Source organism: Arachis hypogaea, chromosome 13 (assembly GCF_003086295.3).
Source record: "Arachis hypogaea cultivar Tifrunner chromosome 13, arahy.Tifrunner.gnm2.J5K5, whole genome shotgun sequence".
Classification (NCBI taxonomy): Eukaryota; Viridiplantae; Streptophyta; class Magnoliopsida; order Fabales; family Fabaceae; genus Arachis; species Arachis hypogaea.
In genome coordinates, this window is record NC_092048.1 from 4,181,153 (window position 1) to 4,208,329 (window position 27,177).

At 27.2% G+C, this 27,177-nt stretch overlaps 2 protein-coding genes across 3 annotated transcripts; one reads left to right on the forward strand and one right to left on the reverse strand.

Annotated features, from left to right (window-relative positions):
* The first annotated feature begins 11,707 nt into the window (after positions 1-11,707).
* Positions 11,708-14,230, forward strand: LOC112735710 (uncharacterized). The gene is made up of 3 exons (XM_025785224.3): positions 11,708-12,209; positions 12,943-13,086; positions 13,775-14,230. Exons 1-3 carry the CDS (start codon positions 11,802-11,804, stop codon positions 14,018-14,020), a joined length of 798 nt encoding a protein of 265 aa, XP_025641009.1. The 5' UTR covers positions 11,708-11,801; the 3' UTR covers positions 14,021-14,230.
* Positions 14,231-23,282: 9,052 nt separating this feature from the next.
* LOC112736579 (receptor-like protein kinase HERK 1) lies at positions 23,283-26,800 on the reverse strand. Of its 2 annotated transcripts, none has more exons than XM_025786089.3 (2): positions 26,221-26,800; positions 23,283-25,784 (listed from the first exon to the last, which is right to left on the reverse strand). In XM_025786089.3, the coding sequence occupies exon 2, from the start codon at positions 25,595-25,597 to the stop codon at positions 23,522-23,524; it is 2,076 nt and encodes a 691-aa protein (XP_025641874.1). In that variant the 5' UTR covers positions 25,598-25,784; positions 26,221-26,800; the 3' UTR covers positions 23,283-23,521. The 2 variants fall into 2 exon arrangements, with proteins under 2 accessions (XP_025641874.1, XP_025641873.1); XM_025786088.3 differs by having other exon boundaries at positions 23,283-26,112; positions 26,221-26,782.
* Positions 26,801-27,177: the final 377 nt, after the last annotated feature.

The window sequence follows — 27,177 nt, forward strand, 5'->3', positions numbered from 1 at the left end:
AAAAATTTATCACTAACTAATAAGTTATTGCATACACAAGACTTACTTAAACAGACTAATAAACTAACCACTGTACTAATCTAATTTGGTTATTAGATCTTCTTTCTTTCTTTATATTTTTGGATTTTTTTTTTTCTATTTCTTCATTGGGTAGCGTGTGAAGCGGAAGAGATATGGTATGTAAAAGTACAAAGTGAAGATTCATTCACATTTGTTATTTTATTAGTAGGATTTTTTAATCTAATTGTTAGTAACAAATTTAAAATGTTTAGAACTTAGTATACTAGACATTTGTTAGTAAAAAATTGTTTGTCCTCTAAAATTTGTATAAAATTGTAAATTATACGCTAGTATACGTTAAGTCCTCCATTATGTTACATCCTAAGAGTAATAATGTTAATTAAATTAAAATCAATAAGGTTTTTTTTTTTACGAAAATATTTAATAATAAAAAAATATTATTCAAAAACAGTTAACTTTTATTTTATTTAATATTTATTAATTATTATAATAATTAATAAATACTAAATAAAATAAGTTCTGACTTTTTTTTGTTTCTTTCTATAATATTACTGTTTTTGTGATATCATCATGTGTTGTAATCTATTTCTCTAAATTAAAACACATTATTTTGGTACAAATCAAGACATTGAAGAAGTAAGTTAATATCGTATATATCTAAATGTAATTATGCAAAGATAGTAACCAAATAAATTTTAGAGTCTTGCTAATATATAACTAAATCCTCTATATTAAAGGGGATTTTGCATTAGAATTAATGTTAATTATAGTGGTATTAATGTATATGAAATGACAAGGCATGACACATTCAAATCCCAAATAATTTTGTCAATTAAAGAGGGTAACTCTACGAGGGAATCACGGAATCCTCCATAACCATTTCTTAGCTTCATGACTTCATTATTAGATAATAATAGCACCACCACTCACTTATAGAAGGAGCCTTTTTTTTTTCTTTCGATTTTAGTTTGTCTTATATTAAATTATGTTTTATAATAAAAATTAAATTTTAGATCTTTTAATTATAAAAATTTTGATATTAAGTTATAAACTACTTCAAAGATTAAACTGATATATATATATATATATATATATATGAATGATGTTACACTCTCTAAAATTGACAAGTGAGGTGGATAGATAGCATGTTCTTTGTTTTCTCTAAAAGGGTGAGCACCCTCATTTTAATAATAAATATAAATATTTGCTATTATTAAAAAGAGTGCGTATTCACTCTTTGATTTGCTATTTAATAATAAATACAAATAAAAAATTTATTATATGCATATTTATATTTTTTAAATTATAATGTGAAATGATAAATTAAATTTTTTTATTTATGATATTATTTAAATAGTATATACCATTAATTATTTGTTTTGTAATTATTTTTTAGATAAATATTAGTTTTACTATTTGTTTTTATATTCAATGTAAACCGCTATAGCCTCTAGCAGTTTACGCACGAAGCCCTATGTACATAAACCGCTACAGGCTCTAGCGGTTTCTGTGCTGCCACATTTGAACGTAATCCGCGATTGACAGTAACGGATTATGTGTTTATGTAAACAGCTACTGACAGTAGCGGTTTCTATAGATATATGAAACAATGTATTTGCGTCTTCATTTTGAAAATAATGTAATTGCGTAATTTTAAATGTGTAACAATTTATTTATGTAAATTGCCCGAATATATATATATATATATATATATATATATATATATATATATATATATATATATATATATATATATATATATATTAAAAATAAAAAATTATAGTAAATATTGAATAAAAGAAAATTATACTGTTATCCAACTATATTTTGGCATACTACCAAATATATTTAAGTCTCACATTCGAACTTAAGATAGAGGTCATACAAATAAAAAATATATCTAATTTTTTGGTAATGTAAAAAATAATATAATATATAATATGATACCTTTCCCAAAACAATGCTCCAATTAAATTATCCTCTAATTTTTAACAAGTTAATTAAATATTGAATTTATTTTTTGTCCGTTGACAATATTAAATAATGGATTTGAACATTTTTCTTATTTCATACATTTTATGCATTAGACACAGCTGTGATTTAATCATGCATAAATTTTGGTATGCTTTAAAATAGATTTAATGTGTATGTAAACATGTATGTATATTTTATAACCAATTTAGGTTGGTCAAGTGGTCAGTTCACTCGTCCACTTAAACAAGTGTTAAGGATTTGAATCTCGCTTTGTACATGTAGTATTTTATCATATATTCTTTTAATTTTTATAAAGGTAACTAAATAAATCCCTCTAAAATGTAATAGTATCAACTATCAAGCACACTAGTAGTAGTTTCAAACATAGATCTTTCGGTAAAAAAAAAAATATTTCTATTCTCAAAAAACTCGATCATAAAACTATTAACTAAAGAATCAAAATAATTTTTACATTGATAAATTCCTTTAAGTAACAACATTATTATATGGTGTGTCAATCTATATCAGAGTCCGTGGCCACAGCAAAAAAGGGTCAAAGAATTATGATAACATTGGAGAAACTGTTTGCAACTGCTGAAAAATAAAGAGGCCACAAAGGCACAAACCAATACAAATACATTAAAAAAAAAAAAAAAAGAAGAGAGAGAGAGAGAGATGGTTATGGGTTTATTTAGTTGTGTTGATTGCATTGGCATCACTTCAACTTTCCAAACAAGCATAAACCCCACCTCTATTCTTCATTAGTAAAAAGTTCGACTTTCCATGTAAGCATAACCCCACCTCGTTTATCGCATCTTGAGTTGATCCAGTTATTTATCCGCTTAAATAAGTATCAAAAATTCGAATTTCATCTTATACATGTAACAACTCATTCAATAGTGACAGACTCTTAAATAAAATTTAGATTCATAATAAATTAATTATTTGTCTGCTGAATTAAAAAATACCGTAAACAACTACAAACATACCAAATTATTGCATGCACTATTATATATTATTAAATATTAGTGTATTAATAGACACAACAATTCAGCATTTTATTTATTAAATTTGAATCATATCAATAAACGTGACCTTAGGTTATAATTTAAGGTACTTGGATAAAATTATCATCATCATTATTATTAATAAGTTACTATAACTTAAAAAAAAAATGAGTTAGACAGCTTTTAATTCTATATATATATTATAATATTACAATACTCACGCACACTATATTCACACATTCAATGTTAAAAAGTTTTTATTCACTATAGACTTTAACCAAATCTCGAATCATAATGCACCTATTGCAGAGTAAAAATTATAACCACTAAACTACGATGTTGTATAAGTTGCTACAACTCGAACCGTTGTTAACAGATATATCATATATGTGCTTTTTTTTCTATTCAGATTTCTGGCCTTTACAACTTAACACCTTAACTTGAGTCCAATAGGGTTTGGGGGGTTAGACTCTTAAAGATGATTTTGAGATTTTATGTGTATGAAATTAGTTTTGAAGGACGAAAAATGCTTCAAACATGAATATTTATAGGTGAATAACTTGATAAGATTGGATCATATAGATTTTAATACACTATTTAAAATAGAAACTAAATAATTTTAATTCAACTCTGGAAATTAATTCAATACATGAAGATATTTTACATTTATAAATTACCTAGAAGTAATATTCTTAAAAGGTATAAGACTTTAGCTAATGAGGTATAACTCAAATGACATTATAGTCTTTTCATTTTCACCTAAAAGTCTCAAGTTTGAGTTTTACTCTTAATTTAAAAAAAAAATTTAAGACTTTAATATTAAAAAAAAAACTTTTATTGATTATTAATTATTAATTTTACAAGTATTTAAATCCCCCAATATTCATTCAACTAGTACCTTAGAGAATTAGGTGTCCAAAATCATTAATTATCATGATAGTTGCATATCAAAGAAAAAATCTAATATTATATTTATCGTGAGAATATTTTATTAATAAATATACGGTAACCATAACTATTAAAAATTCTCAAAGTGAGTCCGTTCAACAATTATATCTCTATAATTTAATAAAAAAAATCTATTAATCTTCACCCAACAAAAATAATAATAATAATAATAATAATAATAATAATAATAATAATAATAATAATTATTATTATTATTATTATTATTATTATTATTATTATTATTATTATTATTAATCTATTCAAATCATTACTAATGTCCTAATTTTAATAATTTTACGATTAAGAATAATTTAAATAAAAATATTTAAAAAATATATATCTCATTATTATTACGATCTTTATCGTAATTATTCGTCTTTAATTTTTAATTGAAGACATGATCATAAATTACGAAAATTTATTCTATAATAATAATAATAATAATAATAATAATAATAATAATAATTTATGATAGTATTTTATGGTACATATACACTTATTTCCGACAAATGCAAGGTCTCTTCCGAATTCCAAATCATTTCTATTATTCTACTATAGCCTATATACTCTATAGTCAAAGTAGTAATATTATTGCCAGCAAACTTTTGAACTAGGTAGCTAGCTATAGAGGATCCAAAATTCAACCTATATAAACTAACTGCATGTTCTTGGGTTGGATCAATTCTTATTATTGACCAACCAAAACAAGGACGTTTCATAACTTAGTTACCTTTTCTTGCTACCAATCTTTGATTCAAGTCCTCTTGTAGCTGTTGATTTTGGTCACTTTCTTCTCATCAACATCACAACGCATGCTACATTTTGAAATGGACAATTCAAATTGAACCTACTATGAAGGAAGATCCTAGGTCCCCACACACCCATGCTTCCTTAAGTCATGTATCTTCTCAATCATCTTGACGAAAAACCTAACATTCAATATGTAAATAATAAAGCTTTGTTTTGGGCATCAATTTGTCGCTTTTTAATTTGAATATGAAGGTAATAATGGGGTTGGACTGGGATATGAAGAACACAGATGTTTCACATCCGTGTGGTGTTAGAGTAACAGAATTCGGATTATGCGAGTTTTTCTATGGTAAACGGACGGTCTGAGTTGTTAAAGACAAAGAACACGGAGGGTCTGATTTCCTTCTTCCGAAATTCAAATTTTCCTAATTTCAAATCGGACCATCCGATTTGTTCTGTAAAATTTTTAAATTAAACAACTCGCAGAGTCCGAATTCTACATCCTGACACTCACAAAAAGCTGTCCCACAGATTTGTCTTGTATCCCATGAATCTATATCCGGGCACATCACATACAAGGCTTCCATAACCATAAAATTGAGCCTCAATTTGTAACAAGATTGAAAAAAAAAAAATATAAGACCCTAAATTGTACAAATATTTGGTTATGGTTAGACAACTGTTTTTTGTGTGTCTATGGATGCTTAGACTCATATAGGATCATACATTTGCTCATACCCAAAAAAGAGTGCAAATCCATTTTGTTAATAGAGATACACCCAAAAATAGAAATATTTCACATCACCATTTTTAGTAGCCCAAGTTAAGGTATAATACCAAAACTAGCAAAATAGAGCCCAATAGCTTTTAAGGATAGAAAATAACTCGAGTTGGTCGAATAATTAACCTATTCGTTCACTTAAATTAGTATTAAAAAAATCCTATTTTAAATACAGAATAATTTATCGATTAGACTAATCATTGACTTGTTGAATTAAAAGATAAAAAAAAAAAAAAAAGATTAAAGGATAGGAGTTAAAAGCTAAGGTACTTCATTTCTTTATTTATTTTAATTTTTGCTTGTCATGTTTTATGAGGGATAACTCCCAAAGTTTTTATTAATAATAATGAAAGAATGATAATTGCTAGGTATTAAATATTAAGAGGTTAATTAGCCACACGGATTAATTTCATGAAATTTATGTTTGGCAACCATCATCTGTTAAATTTATTTTAGAGCTGAAATGAATTTAAATAAGTCTAATATTTGCATGTAAAAAAATATTTTCCAGTGCACATTATTGCACGTTTTCCTTAAAGGGTAAAAAGAAGGAGATATTTAGATTTTAGGTAAACTACTCTATTCCAATGTTATTTAACTTTAAAACTGAATTATAGGGGCATAAACAATAAAAAGAAACTCTTGATTTCAACTCTCTCTTTATATACAGACACCGCATACTGAATAACTATTATTATAAAAAAAGATGCCAAATAAAAAAAGTTCTATTGATGATATTTGAGATAATTTGCTCAACATTTTATTATCATCACTTGGTCAAACATAGGTATTGAACTAATAATTTATTTTAAGTTTAATTATTTGGTCGGTTTTTATACTTTACTAAATTTTTAATTAAATTTTTATATTTTTTAATTAGGTTCATATACTATATTAGATTTCATAATTAAGTCTTTATTTTAATAAAAATGTTAAAACTAATAGAATATTCTTTTAAATTATATAAAATATTCAATCAAATGTTAGATATATTCGTTTTGTTTAACAGAATATTTTATTAATTTCAACATTTTTATCATGACAAAAGCCTAATTACAAAATCTAATATATATAGTACAGTATAAGAATTCAATTAAATTAAATATATAAATTTAATTAAAAATTTAATAAAATTATAAATACATATAGAAATAATTAAATATTTATGTCACTCACGACACTATAATTATGACCTCAAACATAACAAACATAGGCATTGAACTAAACATATACAATTATATTATATTATATATAATTATATTATTTTATATGATCCTAACTCAGCTTCAATTAGGAATCCACGAAAACAAGCTAGTTAAAAATAATTCGTATCAAGGTAATGATTAAAAGGAGAAAGAAATTACCTGGTTCAATTAATGAAATAATTTTTTCAAATGCAAGTGTGTCTTCTATATTGTCACATGGAGTGTCAGGAGTGGAGAAAGTGGTGGTGGGGTCTTACCACGGTTGGGTTAGATTAGATAACACTTATATATCTTAAAATATTTTAATTTTGTAATTATATTTTTTTCATATAAAAAATATTAAAATTAATAAAATATTTCTTTTAAAAAATATATTATCAAATATTTAATTAAATTTTTAATTATAGATACTTTTAATTTGTAAAAAAATATTTTATTAATTTTAATATTTTTTATATTAACAAAAATTTAATTATAAAATTAAAAATAATTTAAACACATAGCTAAAAAAAATATAAAGATTTAATTATAAATTTGATAAAATTATAAAAATTAACTGATTAATTTTTTTTTCTAAAATACTCTCTTTTTTTCGTCAATTTTCGTCAAATTCATTGAAAAATTAAAAGACAAAAAGAAAAAAACATAAATTTCCACAGATAAATAAATAAGCCAACTATTAGTATTAGAAATACATGACTACTCGCATAAAAATGTTTTGTTTCGAAGATAATGATTAATGTGTTGACATGTATCATAGTAAATAATTTATTGTCTTTATGTAAATACATCTTTACGTAGTCACCAAAAAAAAAAATACATCTTTACGTGAATAAATATCTTATAGATTTTTGTATTTTTTAGAGTAAGTCTTGTGATTAAGAGTGTTGAAGAATTTCGACTATATATGTGGCAATATATCTGTATAAAATAATAAACATAGCAAGTAAAAAAAAGCGTTAGAATGGTGGTTTTTATGGTTTACTTTAGGAACTATATTAAAAATAGCATACAAAACTTGAAATTTAAAATTATCACAAAATTAAAATATAAAAAAGAAAATAAACAAACATGTTTGAATTCAATAAAATCCCCTTAAAATTCGAAAAGACGTCTAAACTCTTTTGAAAATTTTCGGAAAATAATTACAAATTGCACTACCAACAATGATATATCATGAGTGTAAAAACAGGACGAGTAAAGTATATTTTTTATCTTTAAAATTTGTTAAAAATTTTAAAAATATTTTTAAATTTTATTTTATTTTAATTTTATTTTAAAAATTTTCGATTTGCATCAAATATATCTTGATATTTAAATTTTAAAAAATTTAAAATTAATTCAATAATAACTTTATAAAAATAATTTTTAATATAAATAAATCAGACATAATTATTATATATTATTGTTAGATTTATTTAAATTTTTTTTTTAAATTTAACTATTAAAAATAATATATTTAATGTAAATCGAAATTTTTTTAAAATATCCGATCGGATTCAATATATAGCCGGGTTTTAAGCTGGATTTCCATATGCATTACCGACTAATACTACTGTTTACAAACTGTACTTACCATTTTTTAAATAAAACCAAACTATGACAAACTGAAATGGGAAATTATTCTTTCTTAATTTGTCGTTTCTGTTTTCTGTATACATATTATATATAGTGGTCGCTAGAACTATTCCAGTCACAATTTCACAAAAGACAAAATGATGCAAATGAAAAATCCCCTTTATGCTTATATATCTTTGACCATTTTTGGGGAAATTATTTCATTAAAAAAAATTAGAGATAATATTTTTTATTGATATTAATATTTTAATTTAATATTATATTTTTATATTATTAGAATTTAAAATTTAAAATTAATATTTATGATTCAAAATTGATTAATGCCATAATGTTTTTAATATTATGTATAAAAATATATTTATTCACTAAATATTAGTCTCAAATAATAAATTTTATTAGTTAGATAGCATTGCACCTGCTTGAATTAAATCTCGTGATTATATATTTTTGATCTTTTAATCATGTTTGTATTTTTTTCTCATGGTATTTTTAAGATTGACAGGTTCAAAAATAATTCACTGCGGATCAAAATTTTATTTAAAGATTTATCGTTGTTGAATGAGTTATTACATACACATAAAATTCAAACTTTTGACACTAGACCAACTCAATGTTATCATGTTTATATTTGTATATAAAGGGTATATTATATATAGCCTAATGTAAATTAAAACCCATATATAAACACAAAAGAAATTAACATAATTAGATAGTGTTTACAACTTATATATATATATATATATATATATATGTGTGCAAATATTTGATAAACAAAATTAGTCAAAAGTAGTAAAATTTATTTTATTTAATATTTATTAATTATTACAATAATTAATGAATGTTAAATAAGATAAGTTATAATTTTTTTTGTTTTTCTAATAGTATCGATACATATAATGCAAGAAACAAAAAAATTGAATTTGTCTTATTTACTATTCATCAATTATAGTAATAATTAATAAATATTAAATAAGACAAATTCTAACTATTTTTTATCTTTTTCTATTATCAAATATTTTTGTTATTATACGTAAAGAAAAACATAATAAATTAATTTTTTGTTATCATCCCAGTTCCTATTTATGGTCCACCTGTCATAAAAAGTAACTCCATATCAGCTTTTGCGTTATAAACAGTAAATAGGAACTCAAAGCATCTCTCTCTTCTCTATTAGGAGGAACTAACTTTAGTCCCTGTTGTGGTCCCACTTAATTAATTAATTAAAATAATTAAAAGTAATGTAATTAATTTTTTTGAATAATGTAATTTAAATTTATAAATTTAAAAATAATTCATTATTAAAAATATTAATATTAAATAAATTCATATATAACAATAATACACAATATATAGAGGGGTTAAATATGGAAGAAAATGGAAAATATGGTGTTTGTGAATTTTGATTTTGCGGTTGGAATATAGGAAATTGATTATTATAAGGAGCTTGAAAATTGAAATTAGAAAGATTTTGTGGATTTGGATTTTGAAATGTATTCGGTAGTGTGAAGTTTTGATTTGGAACTTTGAGAGTTTGAGGTTTGAGATGGTTGGGTATTTGGAATTTGAGAAAAGTTTTGTAAGTAATTGAAGAAAGAGTTGAGTTGGTTTGGATCCATTTTTTCGAACAAAAAATAATATTAGCAGAACTTTGATTTCGTAAATTTGGAAGAAGATGAAGAAGAGTAGTAGAAAGTGTGAGAATAGAAGTGTATCTAACTGGTATATATAGAGTAACAAAATATTAATTTATTAATAATAACAGTAACATAGTAACAGCTAGTTTCCAACGACTAATTTTGTAATGGCTAGTTTTACAACGGCTAATTTAATATAATAATATAAATAATATTCAATATTAATTATAACATAAATAATTAATATAAATCATTAATTAAATAAAAATTCAATTATTTAATTTAATTAATTATTATAATTATTAATAAATTAACTACCATTTAATTATTATTTAAATAATTAATATAAATTATTAACTAAATAAAAATATAATTATTTAATATAATTAATTAAAATTTTATATAATTATTTATTTAAATAATAACTTGCCAAATGACAAGTTATTATTTGTTACTTCCAGTTTCTATTAAGAGAGACTTTACTCTATTGAGCTTTGTGCAAGGACCTATTTCATTTTGCTCCAAAGGGAAGAACTCAGAAAAAATTGCATAGGCACTCCCCATTGGAGTTGCTCTAAGCAAACGGATGGTCGTGGAAGCCAAATAAGATATCATCATTATTCTATTTCTACTAACAAGTTGATTATACATGGCTATTATTTCCCAATTATATTAAGCATCATTCCAAATCATAGCTATAAAAATAAAAGAGAATCAGTTTGACTCGAACAGAATTATAAACTTTGTGAAAATCAATGAATCGACCGGTTCGATACAAACCGCATAAAAAAAACCGGCGAGTTCAAGATGCATCTACACAGTTTAATTTTGTGTGTCTATGGGTTAGTTTACTTTAATTAACACTTTACGCGTAACTCATTCACATGCATGCAATATTTGGATGACCTACACAACTGTGTACATTAATTCTTCGTATAATTATTTTTATGTAAAGTTATTAATTAAAATTATTAAATAATAATTTAATTAAACATATCAAATCATCTAATAATTCTTAATTAAAAACAACCTTAAAACAATCTAAAATTCTAACCTAGTTTTTATATATGACTGGAAATCTGGAATAGTGTGAAGCACCGGAATACACAAAAGACAAATTAGCAAAGCAGTAACATATATCAGAGGAGTCATCTCCCATTTCCCATTTCAATTTGTCTTAATTTGTTTTTATTTAAGTCATGGATACGCCTTGCAAAACAGAATTTGTCGGTAAATCCCGTAATTAAGCCCACTTTGAAAACAAAATTCTGATTATTAACAATAGTGACGGTGATTACATAGGGTCTAAAATGTGATATCTGATTAAGGGAAATTAAAATGGTTAAAGGTAGTGTATGTTTATTTTTAGGTGAAATATAAAAATAAGGTGAAAACTCAGGTGCATTGAATTTTACATGAAGTTGATAGTTGAAAGCTGTTAGATGATTTGATTGATTTGACTAAATTTTTATCTCTCAGTTATCAACTTCACGTGAAATCGATTAGACCTGAGTTTTCATCTTAATTTTTATATTTCTGTAAATCATATATATATATATATATATATAACCAAAAAGAGTCCGAGTCCGACAGATGAAACAAGAGAGAAGGAAGGAAGCTAAGTCAACTCTTCAATTTTGCTATAAAGAAGATGACGTCATGTTCCACGTTCCTTACCCCACACCTCTTTCTCCCCTTTTCCCTCAATAATAAATAATTTTTAGAAAATTTTTATTTTTGTTTGTTTCTGCATCTATTATGCACTACACTACTATACACTGAGCACTGAATATGTAGCGAGTACTCATATATAATAGCTTTCATATTCATTCACTCACTCACTCTTCTTTCTCTTTCCTTTCTAATTTGGAGTAATAATCAATCATTGAATCCCCCACGCGCCATGTATACACACAATAATAACTGTAACGGCACATTCTGTTACGCCAATAACGACGACCATTTCCATCACATGATAACGGCAATGCATTCGTCGCCGTCGAGCGGAGCCGCATCTCATCAATGGCAATTGATGATGACGAACCAGTCGGAAGCGAGCATGAGCGCAAGCAGCGGGTGTAGCACGCCGAGTTCGTTGGCGAGTTGCGGTGACACCACTAGTCAGCGCGTGAGCGCCACGAAGATGCACAAGAGCGTGAGTAGCCACTCGCTGTTCTTGCAGAATAACAATAGCAGTGGGGTCCACCAAAACCGTAATCAGTTGTATCCATCCTTCTCTGCTCTTTTCTGCGAGTTTCTTAATTCCGATGACGCTCCCGTTCGCAGGGTTTACAGCACCGGTGATCTTCAGGTACTTTCATCTTAATTCTCAACTCATTCAAACACTATAGCTAATGCGTGAACATGTGTTGTGTTAAGCAGGATAAATAATTTAATTATTTTTAATTATTATCTTTATGTCTTTGTATTATTACTATTGTATTAAAGAGTTCAGATTTGATAAACTGTGGAAACTCAGTCACCTGAAATTACCAATTGAGAATTGTTAGATAATAATTTAGTTAAATCTATTTAATTATTCAACAATTCTCAATTATTATTTGAGGAATGTTAGGGGACCAGTAATTTGTATGATTTGTAGCCATCAAATAGCCATCAAGATAGTTTTAATAGTGTGAGATTGGTGTAAGATTTTATCCAATGATTCACTTTTCTTTACTGGTTACATGATAGCCAGAATTTAACAAAGTTGCTGGCCCCTAGACTATTTTTATATGAAGTTAATTGTATCTAAATTTTTATCTTAATATATTTATAACATAAATTTTTTTACACAATCATCCAATTATATTCATTCTCTTAATGAAATCTCGTTATATAATTGGATGCACATCTCTGTCATTTTATTAAAAGTTAAATTCTTATATTAATAGATCTTTTGTGTAATAATAATAATATAAATTTAGTGTTAGTTAAGATGATAAATAGTATATGCATAACTAAATTCTATTTATTTGTTTGAACATTTTGAAGAAATTAATTAATGGAAAAAAAATGCAACATTATTGTTATATGATGAGCAGGAAGATACTTCACTATCAAGTGAGAGTAGTATGATAATAGAAGCAATGAGCAGAGCCAGTCCCTATAGTCCTGAAGAGAAGAAGATAAGAATTGAGAGATACAGAATCAAGAGAAACCAGAGGAACTTCAACAAGAAAATCAAGGTTATTATTACCTTAATTAACACTTTAATTTATTACTATTATTGATGAGTCTCAAAAACATAAATATATATGTTCCATCAGAATCTATCAATGACTTTACTAAAAAACCAAAATAATTAAAATTTGAGACTGACTTGGACTAATTTAATATAAACAGGGTTTTTGTGGGGCTAACTTATCATTAGTATTTTTCTACAATAACATAAACTCCAATTTGATTATTTTTTCTTCCATCATATCATGCTAAAATCATAAGAGAATTGAAATGGAAGGAAAACAGTGAAAGTTTGAAAAATTTTCATATTCATAATGCACAGTAGAGCCATCTATCCCTGCCGCCAAAAACATATCTTAAGATTACAGATACATGGTTCTGATTTAATTTAATTCAAAGTGTTAGTGACTCATATATAGTGCATTGGTATTACAGCAAAACCTTAAATTTGTCACATTTGAAGCATCATACTTTTCTGGCAAATTATTTGTCTTCTTCTATGATATCATAGCATTACTATTAAATCAGTGGAAATTAAGGATCAATTCACCATATTGCACAAATTACTGTACCACTATAACACCACTAGGTAGAAATGTGTTACATATTTTGCAATTTTTGTTTTATTTTATTTCGTATACTGAGTCGACACACACTTCATTTAAATTGTTCTTTTCTGGAAATCGAATCAAGTATGCTTGTAGAAAAACATTGGCGGATAGCCGGCCGCGAATCAGAGGACGATTTGCGAAGAATGATGAAATTGTGAGAAACCCTCCATCACTTGAATGGTGCCAATTTGGTGCTGCTGGGGAGGAAAAAGATGAAGAAGATGAGAATAATTGGGTCAATTTATTTGATTCCTTAGACCCTGCAAATGTTGCTGCTCATCATCATCAAGAGCAACAAGATAGTTCCCCTTTCAGTGTATTCTACTAAAATATTTGAATTTGCATGTCAATGAAGAATCACTATAATTATTTGTTTTCTATTTCCTCCCTTTTTTTTCTTTCTTTCTTTGTTAAAGAGTGTTATTGTTGTGGTGTGAGCCTATAAACAAATTAGGTAATGTAAATATGGTTTATTTGAATCATGATGTGACCATGTGCAATTCTAGACTTGATATAATGTAGGATGAAGTTTTAATTTTCAATGCTTTTTGTTATATCTCTTTATAGATGACTAGCTAGGCCTCCATCATGATCATCATCAGTAGCAATGTTATTGTAATATTATTGGATTAAAGAAATTTAACAACATTGTTTGCCTCTTGGGGGTTTAATTTTATATGTGAAGTATTTATAATGTTATCTTATCGACTTATCCTATTTATTTTGTTCAATGAATTTGTGGGAGCTGAATAGGGGCGGAGCCTCTCACAAAGAAAGGGGGTAATGACTCCTCCCAAATCTCAATTTTTTTTTTTATAATTATATATAAATTTTAATTTAGTCTCTTTTAAAATATTTATTTTACTTATTTATATGTAGGTATAAAAAGGTTTAGAGGGATAGGAGTAAGGTAATTGGGGATTGGTGATCATCACTTGATTTAGGGTAGATGCTACCTTTTTTGAAGTGAAATTGGATATGATTTTATTCACCACTAGACCTAGATCATTTGGGTTAAAAGCATGTGATAGAGCTTCTTTATTTTATTTATCATTTAATTTTACTACTAACTAACATGAGATATAAAAGAGAGTTTTGTATATACATGGTGCATGCTATCATGGAAAGAAAATAGTAAGAAAAAAAAAATAATTTGTGTTTATCAGTAGTTGGATAATTATTACGTAAGGTGTGTCATTTTATTTTTTTTAATATTTTAAAATAAAATTAAATATTTTTTATTTTTTGCACATCAATTTTTTTATCGTAGAAATATATATATATATATATATATATAATATTTTTCTTTATCTTTTAGTTTAGACACATTAAATGGGTGAATTCACCTTATTTATTGTATCTAATTTCACTTAAATTTTGTAATAAAATGGACAAATTAAAGTGTGTGAAATAGTGAATATTTCAAAACAATTTCCTTATTCTAAAAGCAAATTATTATTTAAGATGGTGAATGCCCACTTTCCTAATAAATCAATCAAGTCAAGAATCAAAATTAAGTCATTTCTTAACAATATATAATAATATTTGACATTATAAAGAATGCCAACTTTTTATCAGAAATAAATACATAGTGCAGAAAAGAGTGAGGTGGAGAAAGCTAAGCCAAGTAGTCCTTCCAGATTTTTTGAGCTTGAGAGATAAATGTAAAATTTTATGGTATTAGCGAGTAAAGAAAAATTCTCACTATTATATGGTCAATAATATTTATCATTTCACAATTTGGTTTGTGATTATATTATTTTTCATATTTATTAATTTATTATTAATTTGTAAAATAGTTAATATTTAAATGTTAAATGATTTGTCATGTTTACATATAATTTAGATGGATTTGACATTGGCCAATTTATCAACATCGAAATTTATTTAAACGTTTAATTTCATAAAAAATATTTTAATAGAATGAAGTAATATAAATGATTATATTTTTAATATTGTATCTAAAATCTTTCAAGTTTCCAGAAATATCTCAAATCTATTGGTTGCTTTTTTGTTATAGCGGGTAGGGCAACCTGTGAAATATTTTATTGCAAACTTTATAGTTTGCTTTCTTTATAAATGATTAATTTAAATTCAAAAGCCGCTATGTTTTCAACTTTTCAATAATCATTGAATATGGAGACATTGATTGGCGCTAAGGTTTTGAACCCTTTGTTCTTTAAAGGTTATAAATATAACAATATTAATTTAATTACTAAATAATATAATATAGGGTCTAAGCCTCTAAGATAAGAAACATACATACAAATAAAGGTGGGGTGAGGCTCTATTAATCTTTGTCAGCCGGCGCTGTGTTAGCCACTATAGGTTTATGGGAGCCATTTTAAAATCGGAAAATGAAAAATAATGGGACAAACCACTGAAATAAGTCAAGGTGATCAAAAAATTATACGAATAAGTCAAATAAAAAATTAGTTCATGAATCAACTAGTTCACATTTTTATATAGTTCGAATCACCCTAATTCAAATTTCATTTACATGTACTGATTCGAATTACCTACACATGTACACACCCACTAATTCGAATCACGATGATTCGAATTACACAGATACGTGCACATAATAATTCGAAACACACACATAATAATTATTACTCGAGAAATATATCTGTCCAATTCGAATTACTATGTGCACGTGTCTGTGTGTAATTCGAATCACTCTAATTCGAATTAGTGTGGGTGTAATTCGAATCAAGTTGATTCAAATTAGTGGATATGTGCGTGTGTAGGTAATTCGAATCAGTATGATTCGAATTGCATGTGGATGGAGTTCGAATTAGAGTGATTCAAACTATATAAAAATGTGAATTGGTTGATTCATGAACTAATTTTTGATTTGGCTTATTCGTATAATTTTTTTATTCTCTTGGCTTAAATAAGTGATTTGTCCAAAATAATGGCTAAATTAAATTAACCAAATATCTCATTACATATTTTTTAAGACAAACTTTTTTAAATGTTTGTTTATATAAGAATCTTTTTAAATAATTGATAATATAAAGTTCAAATTTAAAGGTGCTGATAAACATAATTATGATTTGGATCCTTTAATTTTGGTTTATATAGCAATAATATAAATATTGCACATTAAGATTGTGTTTGTGAATTTTGGTATATATAAACAATCACTTTGCTCCTCGAAAGATTTAATTTTTTGATAAAATGACCTAGAAAAAAATACTTTGACCTTTCAAAAATTATCTTATAGTGTGATAAAATGTACAATTATTTTATTTATAAGTGAGAAACAACTCATACATTATGATCATATTTTTAGGAAGATTTGATTAATCATTTAAAAGTTATTTAGAAAAATTGAGAAAAAAAAAATCGATTTTTAGATCCATTTAATTTTCAGTTTTATTCTCTTTACCATTTTTGTAAAAAAGATCAACTAAAAAAAGTTATCTAATATAAAATTATAAAAATTAGAAGATGGAAGAATCTATTTTTTGTGGTCAAATTTGTAAAATACCTTATCAGAATTTGATATCTAATTTTTTTTTTTACAGCATGTCATTCTATATTTCATATATTTTGTAGAGCAAAAATTTTTGAAAACCAATATGTCATTTGTTTCATTCGATGTATATGTGATAAAAAAAAAGTTTTTTTAGGTCAAAATAGTAATTTATTAAAGTTTATAATATAATTCATTTTCTCTTTTCTTCATTTTTTCTCTTTCAAAACTCTATTGCACAAAAGAGCTAGCAAAATCTCTCATTAGTGACAAAATTTGAAGTTTATTAGAACTCACTTTTACCACTCACCACAAAAACTTATTCACTCATATATGTCTGAAGATGATCATTCTCAAGGAATATCCTTATTCCTTCCCCACACTGTTAATTCTAAATCTTGGAACCCCACATTCTCAACTAGCAACAATAAATAAATATTATATTATATTATATTATACAACTATGTCATATATATATACAAAAAATTAGTTATCATAATCTGTCATTAGTATAAAATATATATTAAAATATAAATATATATTAAAAATAAATTAAATTATATATATATATTTATACACAAATATATTAATGACTAATTTTAGTAGTTGATTTTAGTATATAAATAATATTTTTTAATTTTATATGTGTCTGCAGATAATGGATACCATGATACTCAGCTGCAATTTATGAATAATAATGCAACGCCTAGAATGTTGGAAAAGGCTTTATTTCTCAGTCATCATGATGATGAACATCCAAGATAGAGTTGTTAATTAACGCAATAACAAATGCTAATAAATAAATAATAAAAGATTGATAGGAAGAATTAGACTAGAGAGGGACCGCTTCCAAAAGTAGAACAAAGAATTACATGCCTAGCTGCTACTACTACTAATAATAAAGCACAAATTAATGTTATATATGTTGTATAAGCAAAAAGGATGAAAGTGAGATGATATGGTGATAACAATAATAATAACAAAGAATTTCATAGGCACATGGCAAGCAGTACCATTACATTATTATTCTTCTTCTTATATAAAAATGTTAGACAATTAAATTTTTTTTCTAATCGAATTTAACAGGTCAAATTTATATATGTGTATTTTTTTTTTATATTTTTTTATTTTAATTGTCATTATTATAATTATGGTTATTATCACTATTTCTTTTTTTTTATCTTTTTTTTTTCTCTTTTTTTTATCATTTTTTTTGTTTGATTTTTTTTTACTCTTTTATTATCATCATCATCATTATCGTTATTATCATCTTTTTCTTTTTAGTTAAATATCACACAATTAGTTTAACAATAACAAAAAGTATACTATACACAAATTTTTGGTTAATAACACAAAAAATCTGTTAAAAATGACATTGAAATTTTAATAAATAGTACAAGAAATCTTTAAACAACCATAGATCTAAATTCTTAATTCACTCAACCAATAAAATACATTCAAATGTGTTTTAAAACAAAAAATACAATAATTTGTTACAAATGACATAGGAATGACTATAATCTTATATATGAATTCAATACCACTTAATTAGTTCAATGATAAAAAAAATTGATTATAAAATGTTTTATGTTATAGTTAAAAAATTTCAATGTTAAAATTAAGAAATTTATTGTGCCATATTAAAAAATAAATTATACAAATTCAAAATTCTCTTCTTCTTGATCGTGATCTTTTTTTTGTTGTTTCACATTCTCATAATTCTTTTTTTTTATTCTCTTAACAATAACCTGTGTCATGGTCGGTGTCAAAATTAAGAAACTTCATGTATCGCAGTTTAAAAGTTTCGGCATTATTTATAATAAATTTTACACAATTCAAAACTCTTCTTCAAGAATCTTCTTCTTCTAATCTTCTTCTTCTTATACATTCTCGTGATTTTTCTTATTTTACCCGTTTAACAAGAATCTATGTAAAAGTTAAAAAATTTTGGTATCAAAATTAAGAAATCTTATGTGTCACATTAAACAAATTTCGGTGCTACTTTTCTAGATTACTTATGCTCAATTTAAAATTTTTCATCCTCTTCGTCCTCTTCTTCTTCATTATTATTATTATCATATTATTCTTCTTATTCTTTTTATGTTACCGATTCATAATTATTCTTGTTTTATCCACTTAATAAGAATTAAAAAATATAAAAAAATACTGTGCAATAATCAGAAGAGGAGGAGAAAAAAAAAAAGAACTGTTGTAACAAAAGAACGATAATGAAAAAGAATCATACAAAAAAAAGAATATAAAAAATAAGAAGTGCGTGATTCACATACACGTTGTATGAATAATTTTGGTTAAATTTGCTAATTTAATTGACAAAAATACTTAAATATATAGCAGGACTATTTTTTATAATTTTCCAATACAACAATTTTTTTTCATTTTATATCTAGATGAAAAATTAGCCCCATTTTTTTGTAAAAATATCAACTAATTATATGTATAAAAAAATCAACTACCTTAGAGAAATATAAACTTGGCGTTAATTTTTTGTTTCGCTATGCTACTATAAAAGAATAGTTGATTCGACTCTGGCAAATTTGATCAATTTTTGTGATTGAAAAATGTGTGTAATAATATGTATAAATATATATAAATATCGATTATAATATGTATATATTAAAACTAGTCATCAAAATTTGCCACAAATATAAAATATATGTTAAAATATAAATATATATTAAATAAATTAAAACACATATATATTCATATATAAATACATTAGTAACTGATTTTAATGATTAATTTTAATATACGAATAATATTTTTGTATAAATATATAATGATTGGGTAATTAATTTTTGTATTCGTTAATAATTTTTTTACAACAAATATAACATCCTAACAATATATGTCCGTATCTTCTTAAATAATAAATTCTCTTAAGCATCCTCATCACTACTATGAAAAATAAGCAAGTATGAAATCTAGAGGAATGACTGTTTTTGGGTCAACAATAACAGGGGAATGCTAGCTAGGCATGTTTTTTTTTTTCCTTGGAATGCTAAGCATGCTATGCTGGAGAACAATCACGGAGTTTGTTCAATATTGTTTTGGGCTGTTATTTTTGTTGACTGATTGTGTTCCGAAACATGTTTTTGGACCACTATTCGGTTGTTCTACGATCATTTTTTCCTAGTATATACATATATAAATTTTTTCTTTACCTTGTATATACATATACATACATAAATTTGATAGAAATACCATCACTTTTTATTAAGAAAAAATATAGGGTACTAATATATTATTTGTCAACTTATTACTAACAATAATTAATTATTATATTTTAAATATATGTATAAAGAGACACATTCAGAAAATACATATATAAAGACACTTTCATTAAACACAGTCATAAAAAAAATATTTTTATTAGACACATCGACAAAAACACTCTCATTAAACACAATCATAAACAAGAGTTGGCAGAAGTTGGCGGCAGAATGCTATTGGTAACATAGGAGAATTGTTTTATTAATATTAGCCAACTTTTTGTACCAATATTTTATTTCAATCTCGTCAAATATAACAATAAAAGATACGAACGGCATGAACAACATTTTGAAAATCAGAATTATATCTAGAGAAAGTTTAGGGGACAACACTTTTGTTAAAATCTGACCAGCACTTAACCATTAAGGGAAAAATAATTAATCCTACACTATTAGATCTCATCTCACACCATTAAAAATATTGATGATGGCTAATTGATGGCTAAACATCACAAATTCTGCTGTCTCTTATCACTCCTCATATATCTAATTAATTCAAAAGTTAGGTTTTTAAATTAAAATTAATTTTTCTATTTTAACTTATTGTTTAGATTTCAAAAAACCATTGTTTTCTTATATTTTTTCATTTTCTTTTTATACTATTATAATTTAGAATTTAAAATTTTAAAAATATTTAGGAGACAATAAAAATCAATCCAAAGTTATTTGATTTTGTATTGATTAACTGTAATAAATGAATAACATTAAATGTAATACATGTGTGATTATAAATGTTGCATATATATATATAGATGTTAAATTAAATTAAATAATTTATTATTATTATTTGCTTAACATTACCATATGATTTAGGATTTATAATTGAATATTTAGAATTTATATTCAATTAAGTATTGATAAAAAAATAATAAATTTTATTGGTTATGTATCATTGTTAATAAGCATTTTGGTTGGTTTCCTTTCTTAACTTCATTTGAATTGTAAATTTATTTAACAAATAAGTAACTTGACAATTAATAGCTGAAGAATGAATTAACAGCATTTTTCTTAATAATTGCTGTATCCCAATAATAAAATGGAATATGAGGCATTTCATATTTGATTAGGAACATTCAACTCATATAAGAGTGGATTATTAGGAAATGTAAGAAAGTGTAAGGAAGTACATGTATTATCAAGATTTAGACCAAGTCAAAATCTATTTAAGTTGTTGTGAATTAGTTTGTTACATGTATTTTGAAGAGGAAGTACAAAAATTGTTTTTATGAAAAGTATATGGCTATATGCTAAGTCAAGACGTTTACACAAGTCATATACATAATTATTTATAGGAAAAGTATGTGGAACCAAAAGGGAATTAGCCAAAAACTAAACAAAATCATGTTAATTTAAATTAATAATTAATTTTAAATTTTTTAAATTCAAAATTAAAAAAATTTAAAATTAATTAAGTAAACCTAATTAAAATCTATAAAGCCTTTCTCTTCTCTCACATTAACCTACCCACCTCCACACACAAACCTCTCTCTCTCTCACCAATGTTGCTGGAGGTGCCGCCACGTCCAGGCCTGATCTCATCTGGCTCTCCCATGAATCCTCCTGATCTCATCTGGCTCTCCCATGAATCCTCGTTGAGATGCCTTAACCTTTTCGGCGAAAGTGTCCCAGTCCATCTGATGCCGCTCCACGAACAAAGTGCTAAGCCTCTTGGCATTTGGTCTGATAGTTCTTTTGTGACCCATATACCTCCTTCGACCGGCAAGAATCTTGGCCATGTTGCCATTGTTGTTAGTGACAAATACATTGCTTTCATCGCACACAATGTAGTCAATAGCAAGGCGGGTTTTTTTTTTTTAAATGAAATAAGACTTTGTTGATGTTGAATAAAACAAAGGATACAAAATTAAACAATTTTATTTTCTGCAAATTATACGATTATAGAATTATAAAAAAACATCCATTTAATATGGAAAAAAAACATCCTAATACTTAACAAAAGAAACATCCAATTATATTTTAGCAAAAATAATTAAATATCTATAAAATTAAAAAAATATGAAATTTTTATCCCATTTGCAATACAAAAAAATTCGAAAAATATATAAAATAACATCCATTTAGCATGAAAAAGAAACATTCTGATACTTAGCAGAAGAAACATCCATATATATTAATTCGTAAAGATTTTGAATTCACCCAAAGTTATTTGGCTGATTTTTGGCTAATACCCTTTTGGTTCCCTAGCATTGCTCTTATTTATAGGGAGAATTAACACATGCAAAGTGTCATGTACTCCCAATAAAAAACCAATATTCACTCTAATTAAAAAACACCTTTAACACATTTGCTCGAACATTACCAAAACATAATCACTCAAAAGTAGCTGCTAATCCTGAGTTCGTTGTTTACCTTCCAACATGAGAATTAGGTGATGATCTTCTGCAACTACTACTTTCTCTCTGTTCGTTTTTCTTATTTTTTGTGTTCTTTCTTGGTTCCCAGGTAGTTAGGATCTGAGGTTTCTCTCGCTCGAAACCTTACAGTAGGAGTGAGCGCTAGTATTCCCATTCCGATAGCAAGACATTTCTTCATCTCTGTTAGTTTGAACCCCTTGGTGTTTCATATTGATTCAGCGTTAGATGTTGACTTGGTCTAAATCTTGATAATACATGTATTCTCTTGCAGGAAACAAGTACCACTGACGATTTTCTTAGTTATTATTTATTAATTAGTTCTTAGCACCCAAATGATTTAGAGAAATTTAACTTTAGCTTATCTTGCTTATGGTAATTTTTTTTGGATTTCTCAATTTCCCATAATTTACTTCACAAAAAGTATAGTTGAAGGCATAAGAGAAATACGGTAACACAACTTTGCTTTCATTATCAACATAATCCACTCCAAAGCCCCACAAAACCATATACATAAACATAGTAAGGATGTGTTGTTAACTTGTTACTAATTGAGCAAAATATGCTTGGTAGACTTGGTCTTTTTTTACTTTATAAATCTACGAAGTGCCTCAATTCCAAAAAACATACTAAGAAATGCAGGAAATGCAAAACTTATAAAGACGTGTAGAATATATATTTGAAAGTCATCGCCCTTCAGATTTCACCAGCTGTGAGAACACCTTACTCATAGAAACACCAGAAAGATCATTAAGGCTTGGAAATTCAAATTGGGCGGCCGAAACGCTTTCTTCGCGGCTAAAATTGTTGATCTGGGGCGAGAGATCGCCGATCATGTTGGTGCTATTTTCTTCCGGATCACCTTGAAAAACAGCCTCCTGAAGTTGGAGAGCATACTCTAGATTCCACAAGACATCTCCTATAGAAGGCCTATCAACACCGAATTCAGCTAGGCATTTCTCGGCTGTTTCGCCAAACTTCCTGAGAGAATCCGGTCTTATTTTCCCGGTCAATGTAGGATCTATGATCTGTTCCAACTGACCTTTTTTCTGCCACTTCAACGCCCATTCTGCCAAGTTCACCATTTCCCTCGATAGGGAAGGGTCTATGACCGGTCTTGCACAAAGAACTTCAAAGAGTACCACCCCAAATGAATATACATCTGACTTCTCAGTTAGTTGTTGTCTTCGGAAATACTCCGGATCAAGGTATCCAAAGCTCCCCTTGACAGCTGTGCTAACATGAGTCTGGTCAATTTCCGGACCAGTTTTTGATAGCCCGAAATCAGCTACTTTTGCCATAAGGTTCTCATCAAGTAGGATGTTTGCAGACTTCACATCGCGGTGAATTACCGCCTTTGCATAGCCGGTATGAAGATAATGAAGTCCCCGAGCAGCTCCTATGCATATCTCAAGCCTCTCTTTCCAACTCAAGCTTGGAAGACCGGAACCATACAAATGACTCTTAAGAGTTCCCTTCTCCATATATTCATAAATCAATATCATTTCATTCATTTCATCACAATATCCAATCAGTGACACCAAATGTCGATGCCTGAATTGAGACAACATTTCGATTTCAGTCCTAAACTCGGCTACACCCTGTTGCGACCGAGGATTCCCTCTCTTAACTGCAACTTTAGTTCCATCACTCAATTCTCCCTTGTATACTTTGCCAAAACCACCTATGCCGATAACCAAATTCTCATCAAAACTGTTTGTAGCTTCCTGAACAGCCAAGAAAGGAATGCGGTAGCCACAATTTGTGGCCGCACTTGCTGTTGTGCCATTAGAATATTTACTTCCTATGGTGTGAGAAGTTCCATCATTGACAGATATTGGAATCCATGTTTTTGAATGTCTTTGCTGTGCCAACTTCCTCCTTTTCATGTATATTACAAATAAAACTCCAATCAAGACAATCACACTACATGCCCCGAGAATCGAACCAACTATCACCCCAACTTTCTTAGAATTCGAACCAGAACCACTTGTTACAGGCACCATTGTAGCTGTACTAAGACTGTTCATAGAGTTGTTCATTTTCATGATTTCCAGCCCATTCAATATGGCATTAGGATACTCTGTATTTGTCAGTGATGGACCGATACTCACACGAATTCGGTTGCTAACAGTTGGGAGAGTAACCAAATCCTTAAAATATGGAGCAGCCAAAACATTATTAGTTTCTGTACTGAGATCAAGATCCTTGGCAGCATAAGAAGAGTCAATGTAAACATTGAAATAGAGTTCATTAAGACTTCTACTGATTACATCACAGAAATGAAGCCTAAGAAAGTACTCAAATCCAGGATCCACATCAAACTGCCATGTCACATTGAAAATAAACCGGGGATCGTACATCGAATTCATCTGTCTAAGAGTACCATAGACAACTGGTGGAGCAGTGTTTTCGGTTGGCCCACCTTCTGTGTACTTAACAGCAGCAATGTTTGAATTACTAGTTGCAAGGTTTGAGTTTATAAGGAAGCTCTGATCCGGAACCCAAATTCGTTGAAGGGTGTCATTGTCGGCAGAGACTTTGGGACCACCCATGTTAACCCTGTAAACAGTCTCTAATGCTTGTGAATACAACCCATAATAAGGTGCTAATGATGGTTTTAAGGTGTAAGCATCATCAACAATGAGGTCATCTGGAACTGAAACAACTTCAATTGCATTGACAAAGGCTATTGAGTTGTTTGATGGCATGAAAGTGATCACAAATGTGTCTGAGCTCACATTCAAAGAGAACTCCTTCATAACAGGATTCTTCTGGACACTGAAGTTACCAAGAAGTATAGTATCTTGTCCGATAACAGCAAAATTTGCAGTACTCAATTTGTACTTTCCAAAATCAAATGGAAAGAAATAAAGCCTGATCCAATGTCTCCCCTTTTGGTTAATAGGGAACGTGTACTCAGAGGATCCGACGAAAATCCTCGCCGTCCTATAGAGAGGGGAATCACCATTTAAATTCAAGGTATTAGCAAGAATGTCTTGATTGGTGGAAACCAAATTCTTAAAAAAGCTATCTGCTGCGAAATTTCGACTACCTACTGTAGTATTGGAAGGTGATCCACAGTCTATAAGGTAATTATCTATAGGCACAAACTTTCCAGCAGAACAAAATAAGGGCAAGATTGACAAGGCACATGTTAATAAACCAAGTTCTCTAAAACTCCACATCATAGTATCCAGTTAGGAATTCAAACAAAACCCCAGTTTTTCAAGTTGCAGCCTTGTAATTTAATCCTAGGAAGAACACTTCATTCACACTGGTACATGCAATAATAGAAACAAATGAAAAAGAATAATAAGGTTCTAGTTTCTAAACTACTAAACTAATCTGAAACTGCAATAGTAAGTAGAGTGAAAGATGGCACCTTTAAATTTAACGGCTTTCAGCTCCTCCATGGTGATGATGATGATGAACACAAGGCAGATAGCACAGAAGGCACAAATCTGGAGTACTCTTTTGTTATTTATTTTGAAAAGGATTGAAAGTGGAAATGGTAAAGAGAGAAGATCACGATCACAATCACAATCACAATCACAAGCATGTTCAACAAGAATCTATATATGAGAGGACAAGCTGGTATGGAAAAAGAAACTTAACACTGACAACCTTAACTTTTCCCTTTCATAAATATGGTACTAGTACTAGATTCTTCTATGCACTCAATTTATTTATTATTTTATTTTTAAACAAGCAGAGGGGAAAAAAAAAACAAAAAGCAAAACTGCAAGAGAGTTCTGAAGAACATGGTCAAAGGGTTGGTGGTACAAAATTGAAATCAAATACTACCAGCTAAGACTACTTCTGAGGTGATTTTGTGTGAAGAAATATCAACAAATTAAATAAAATAAAAGAAGAGGAAAGAGAGAGAAATGCAATAAGGTAAGATAGGTGAGTTGGTAATAATGATATCTGGCTGGGAAAGCAATAAAAGATGTGTTACTGCTAAGTTTTGTAACTTGTTATACAATGAACATATATAAACGTTTCATTTTCATATCTTCGGTTGTTTTTGGACTTTGGTTTACAGTTTTGCACTTTGCAGCCTTTGACCAGAAAAAAGAAAATAAAATAAAAATACAAATCCTAATTTAAAATTTAACCTTTTAAACTTTTTATTTTAATTTTAAAAATTTTAAATAGGTTCAATATTATTTTACAGTTAAATTTAATACGAACAATTAACATATTTAAGAGTCAATATAACATTCGATTTTAGTATATAAAGAAAATCAGATTATTAATTATCACTAATATAAAAGTTATTTCGTTAATTATTCGAATTAAATTTAACGATAAGACAATATTAAATTTATTTAAAAAA

What these genes read in the sequence shown, in the direction of transcription:
- LOC112735710 (XM_025785224.3), top strand. Translation starts at nt 11,802, where the DNA reads ATGTATACACACAATAATAACTGTAACGGCACATTCTGTTACGCCAAT. An exon ending in ACAGCACCGGTGATCTTCAG is followed by an intron (nt 12,210 to 12,942) that starts GTACTTTCATCT and finishes TATGATGAGCAG; the next exon opens with GAAGATACTTCACTATCAAG. An exon ending in ACTTCAACAAGAAAATCAAG is followed by an intron (nt 13,087 to 13,774) that starts GTTATTATTACC and finishes AATCGAATCAAG; the next exon opens with TATGCTTGTAGAAAAACATT.
- LOC112736579 (XM_025786088.3), bottom strand. Translation starts at nt 26,026, where the DNA reads ATGATGTGGAGTTTTAGAGAACTTGGTTTATTAACATGTGCCTTGTCA.